Below are 6,027 nucleotides of genomic sequence, written 5' to 3'. Positions count from 1 at the left end.
ACTTTTCTGTAATAAGAAAAATAAAATGTCCACTCCCCCAACTCCATGACCCTAAAAACAATTTTATATCTGTGTCCTAGAATTAAGATCTTAAGGGGAGAGAAAGTCTCTACTAGTTCCATCAGTAGCCACATGACCTTAAGTTACTGATATTTAATCTGTCTGCATTTCCTTATCTGTAAAATAGTATGCTATGTATTTGCTTCATGGGGTTATTGTGATAATTCAATGAGTGAAATATGTAAAGTTTGTAGAAGGATGCTTGGCACAAGTGCATGCTCAACAAATGTTAGCTGTCATTGTTTCTATGACTATTGTGTAGGGTCAGGATGCCCAGACTTTCAAAGACCAGGAAGCAGCTTGACTTATCAATGATAAACTTTTCATTTTGTTCTTTGTGCCTTTCTTTTTATAACTGCTCATCTGCTCTGTATTATTTCCTTTATGGTGTTGCTCCTTCTTCCCCATATGTCCTTCCTTTGACCTCTTAACTGCTTCCTTTTATATTCATAAATCTTTATTCCTTCTCTAGCTTTCACCACTTGCTTATTCATACTGATATTTTTTCATGTTTTCTCCACTTTCTTTATGCAGCGGACCATGTGTCAATTTATGTCACATTTGTACAGACGCAGAGACCAACAGGGGAGTATATGTTTGAGTTTGATGAGGATGAGCAGTTCTATGTGGATCTGGACAAGAAGGAGACTGTCTGGCATCTGGAGGAGTTTGGCCGAGCCTTTTCCTTTGATGCTCAGGGCGCACTGGCTGACATTGGTATAGTGAAAAGCAACTTGAATATCATGATCCAGCGTTCCAACCACACTCAGGCCACCAATGGTACTGCCTATCTTTACCTTTTCTGTAGCCCAACTGGAAGGGATGAGAGGGCCCCTCTGCCACCCTCAGACTAGGAAGCCTAAGTGCCCCCTGCTGTGTGTTCCCCTTCTCCTAGTGGCCATGGGCTGATCCCACTACAGCAAGGGCTTGTGTCCTTCCTTCTCAGGAGACAGAAAGGTGAGCAGGGTGAGGCTGGTCAGTAGTATGATACCCGCTCTGTGATTCAGGAACCCAGAGCCACCATAAAATCTAAGGCTGAGGTAGATTAACCCCCAGAGGTGGAGCCTTTGTGATTCATACCAGAACAGGGGCCTAACCTGGTCCTGTCTCCTCCCAGATCCCCCTGAGGTGACCGTGTTTCCCAAGGAGCCTGTGGAGCTGGGCCAGCCCAATACCCTCATCTGCCACATTGACAAGTTCTTCCCACCAGTGCTCAACGTCACATGGCTGTGCAATGGGCAGCCGGTCACTGAGGGTGTTGCCGAGAGTCTCTTCCTGCCCGGAACAGATTACAGCTTCCACAAGTTCCATTACCTGACCTTTGTGCCCTCAGCTGAGGATGTCTATGACTGCAGGGTAGAACACTGGGGCTTGGACCAGCCACTCCTCAAGCACTGGGGTACGCAGCTTCTTTTCTCTCCATAATCTCCTGGCATCCTCTACTCCAAGGACCTGGTGTCCTCTGCGCCAGCTTTCCCCACTGGACAGGTCTCAGTCCTCTCCTCATCCTAACGTCCAATTAATTGATCAAGAATCTTTAATTCCCACACCCATCCCAGACCAGGACCACCCTCACTGCACCTCCTGACCCTATTTCTTCATTCTTTCCCCAGAGGCCCAAGAGCCAATCCAGATGCCTGAGACGAAGGAGACTGTGCTCTGTGCCCTGGGCCTGGTGCTGGGCCTAGTGGGCATCATCGTGGGCACTATCCTCATCATAAAATCTCTGCATTCTGGCCGTGACCCCCGGGCCCAGGGGCCCCTGTGAAATACTGTAAAGGTGGGAATGTAAAGAGGAGGCCCTAGGATCTGTAGAATGTAAGGAAGGGAGGAAAAATTCAATCTGATAAATGTTCATTGATCACCTAATGGGTTAAAAGCATTCAGCCATAAAAAAACAGCTAAAACCAACAACATTGATAACTGAGTAGTTAATATGCTCAGGTGCTATCCTCATAAATAACTCACTTTATTCTCACAAATAGTCTTTGAGGTAGGTACTATTATTTTCACCATTTCACATGAGAGATACTTATATCTTTTCAAATATATAGAGACCTTAAGCACCTTGATCAAGTTCCCACAGCTATGAAGTAGTAGGGCAAGCTTCCAATCCAGAAAGTCTGGATCCAAGACTGTTTATCCACTGTCCTATACATCCTATTCTGTGAAGGAAAAGACCAAGTTTAAATTCTCCAAGAATCTATTGTCTAGTAATAGAGCCAGATCTATATTTCCATATATAATTGCAGCACAGTGAGGTGGGTGCCTGTAACTATTTACTGTCTCTACTTGGACTCATTCCATGGCAATGCTCACTCAAAAAATGCCCCTCCTGAGATCTTAGAGTTTTCTGTTTATCTTCACCATGTTTTATATTTTATATGTTTTGGGAATTCTCTTAGCATTAGATAATGAATTTCCATGCAGGTGGCCACATCTAATTCATTAGTATAATTGTCATTCATGCTGGACCTTAGGTACAAAAGGTTAATAATGTCTCAGTTCATTATACTATCATCATTGGTGCCTCCAAGCTCTCTCTCTCAATTTATTTGGTCCCTTTTATCCCCAGTCCTTACTCCCATATTTAACCTCCTACCCCTACCTCATAGGTAAACAATTTGATGGATTTGATGTTTTCTTTTATTTGCATAGATCCTGTATAATATGTAGTAGTGTGCAGTGTACATGTATTTCTAATTAACCAAAATGGCGATAAATTATAGGTCTAATTTTGAACATTTTGTTTGTTTCTTCCAAATCTTCCAGAGTATTCTACTCTATACATCCATGCATTAGTCCATTTTGCATTGCTATAAAGGAATATCTGAAGTTACCTAATTTATGAATAAAAGAGCTTTAACTGGCTCACAGTTCTGCAGGTTGTATAAGAAGCATGGCACTGGCATCTGCTTCTGTTGTGGGAGTCAGGAAGCTTTTACTCATAGTGGAAGGCAAGGAGAGCCAGTGCCTCACATGGTCAGAGAGGGAGAAAGAGAGAGAGAAAGAGGTGCCAGGCTCTTTTTAACAACAGGCTTCATGTGCACTAATAGAGTAAGAACTCACTCATTACCCTGGGGAGGGCACCAAGCCATTCATGAGGGAGTCTCTCCCATTATTCAAATACCTCCCACCAGGCCCCACCTGCAACACTGGGGATCAATTTTCAACATAAGACTTGGAAGGGACAAATATCTAAATCATATCATTCACATATCTATATTGCTTCTGGGATACCTGGATTATCCCTGGTTCTCTACTATTGCAAACAATACTTGTATCTCACATGGACCTGCATATGAATGTGGACCTGACCTGCATCCCTGGAATGTATGTATCCTAGAAAGGGATTGCAGTATTGCTGGAGATGCAGCTCCTTCATTTGGCTAAGTACTGCTCATCTGCTCATCAGAATGGCTGTACTCATCTGTACTTCCTTTGTCAGTACCTGAAATGTCCTGCAACTACTAAATGCACACCAACACTAGACATTATCCAGTTTTCTAAGTTTTCCCAGTTTCATGTGCATAAAGAAGTATGCTGTTTTATTTTACATTTCTTTAATTACTTATAATTGGGGCTATAATTGGGACTGATTAGCCACTTGGGGGTTCCTTTTCTATAAATTGCCTGTTCACATTCTTTGCCCATTTTTGTACTGTGGGCTTCTACCTTTTTCTTGTTGATTTGCAGGAGATCATTATATAGTCTGCTAGTAAGTAGTCCCTTGTCAGTTTTAGACATTGCAAATGTTTTCCCCTAATCTGACTTCTGGCAACTTTCTCCTTGTTTTCCTTTATTGAAGAGAAATCCTGGATATTTTGTAACGAAGTTCATCAACTGTTTTTTTGTTTGTGTGTCTTTTTTAAAATAAATTTTTCCCATACTATATCAAAGATACTCTTAAAATATCTCCTATTGGATTAAATTTCACATTTACTACTTTAATTTATCTGGGATTCACCTTTGTGTTTGATGGGGATCATGTTTTATTTGTCTCTATATAATGGGCCAGTGTTCCTACAACTACTAAATAGCTCACCTTTTCCCTATAAGTTTGTGGTGTCTCCTTTGCTATACTGAAAGCTCCCATTACAGATGGGCCTGTATCTGAGTTTCTTCTTGTTACACTGTTCTGTCTCTTCTTGTGCCAGTGTCCTGGTGTTTTGACTACCGTAACATTGTAGTGTGTTCTACTGTTAAGTAGGAAAAATTCTTTATTTTTCCTTGTTCACACACATTTATAATTATATCTATAATGATTTATAACAGAATGAAGTGAATGGAGAATGTCAGATGTTAAGAGGAAGTATGAAAAGGAGGGTTGAGACTAAGGTGATGTCAGGAATGCACTTGACTTAGGTGCAAAATTTGGGGGATACCAGAAGAACTCAGTAATAAAAGTAAATCATAGTATAACAAAATATCTTGAAAAAGCAAAATTAATGCAAAGATATATGATTAACAAGCTATCAAAAGAGGAATATTTAACAAAAATGGAGAAGAAGCAGTGTGGCAGAAGAATTAGGAGAATATGTTGTCACATAAGCCAAGGAATTAAAGAATTCCAGGAAGGAGTACCACTGTCAGATGTTCAATAGAGGTCATTTAAAAAAATTTACCTTGGCTTTGAAATCCTTTCAAAGAGCAGTTTACACAATGCAAGCAAGTATCCTTCCTTCATTGCCTTCATTGATATGGTTTGGATTTTTTTTTTTTTTTTTTTTGTTTTGAGATGGAGTTTTTGCTCTTGTTACCCAGGCTGGAGTGCAATGGCGTGATCTCGACTCACCGCAACCTCCGCCTCCTGGGTTCAGGCAATTCTCCTGCCTCAGCCTCCTGAGTAGCTGGGATTACAGGCACGCACCACCATGCCCAGCTAACTTTTTGTATTTTTAGTAGAGACGGGGTTTCACCATGTTGACCAGGATGGTCTCAATCTCTTGACCTCGTGATCCACCCGCCTCGGCCTCCCAAAGTGCTGGGATTACAGGCTTGAGCCACCGCGCCCGGCCCTGGTTTGGATGTTTGTCCATTCCAAGTCTCATTCCAGAGTTAAGTTTCTTCTCTGCCCTCAGTAATGTGGCCCTTCCCCTTGTCAGGATATTTTGGAGACATGAAGCATGTGGGATGCCCTCAGTCAGCTGGGGTTTGGGGGTTAAATTTGATGACTTTAGGGAACTCCTTGGCTCCTATGTGCTGTTCACTTGGAGGACCAGGGCACGTGCAGGGATGACCACCATCTCCCTGGGACCTGAACAGTGTAGAGAACTGGAAAGATCAGATATAAAGAGAGTGGGGAATATGGGTGTGGGCTTACAGTACTGAACCCAGGAATGACAGTAACTGTGTGTGTTGCTGCAGGTGACAAAATATCTGAACAGAAGAGGACTTAGGAGAGATCTGAACTTCAGCTGCCCTACAAACTCCATCCCAGCCTTTCTTCTTACTTCACGTGTTCCCTAACCCAGTGGCTGACTGAATTGCTGACCCTTCAAGCTCTGTCCTTATCTGTTACCTTAAAGCAGTGATGCCTTAGTAAAGTTCCCAACAAAGAGAAGGCAATGAATGAATGTTAACACTTCTGTAGCACTGATATGGAGATTATCCCTTCATTGAGTCTTCTATCCTCTGGCCTCCTTTGAAGAACCCTTCACTGTCACCTTCCTGAAAATACCCTAAGACCAAAAATACTATAGTATTTCAGAGCTGGGAGACTCTGAGTCATTCTTACTGGAAGTCTAGGACCAGGTCACATGTGAATACTATTTCTTGAAAGTGTGGTTTCAAGTTCTGTTGCAGATGGAGTAACTAAAGGTTCTGATCCCACCTGAGTGGAAAGGTCTAAGGATATTGATTTAGCCCTGCATTCTTCCCTAACTACAGGATAGGATGGGATAGAGAAAGGATATTGAGGGGGAAATTTTACTTGGGTGAAGTTTTTCTTGGATGTAATTTGAAGGC

At 42.1% G+C, this 6,027-nt stretch overlaps 1 protein-coding gene across 2 annotated transcripts; it reads left to right on the top strand.

The window, feature by feature from the left end:
• Positions 1–261: 261 nt before the first annotated feature.
• Positions 262–5,771, top strand: LOC116546440 (HLA class II histocompatibility antigen, DP alpha 1 chain). 2 transcript variants are annotated; one of them, XM_032272703.1, is made up of 4 exons: positions 262–840; positions 1,178–1,459; positions 1,674–1,840; positions 5,428–5,771. In XM_032272703.1, exons 1-3 carry the CDS (start codon positions 654–656, stop codon positions 1,826–1,828), a joined length of 624 nt encoding a protein of 207 aa, XP_032128594.1. In that variant the 5' UTR covers positions 262–653; the 3' UTR covers positions 1,829–1,840; positions 5,428–5,771. The 2 variants fall into 2 exon arrangements, with proteins under 2 accessions (XP_032128594.1, XP_032128592.1); XM_032272701.1 differs by lacking the exon at positions 5,428–5,771 and having other exon boundaries at positions 263–840; positions 1,674–1,949.
• Positions 5,772–6,027: the final 256 nt, after the last annotated feature.

The sequence above is a fragment of the Sapajus apella genome, unplaced genomic scaffold (assembly GCF_009761245.1).
Source record: "Sapajus apella isolate SASKATOON/1434 unplaced genomic scaffold, GSC_monkey_1.0 scaffold899, whole genome shotgun sequence".
Taxonomy (NCBI): domain Eukaryota; kingdom Metazoa; phylum Chordata; class Mammalia; order Primates; family Cebidae; genus Sapajus; species Sapajus apella.
This window is presented reverse-complemented; position numbering and strand designations above follow the sequence as displayed.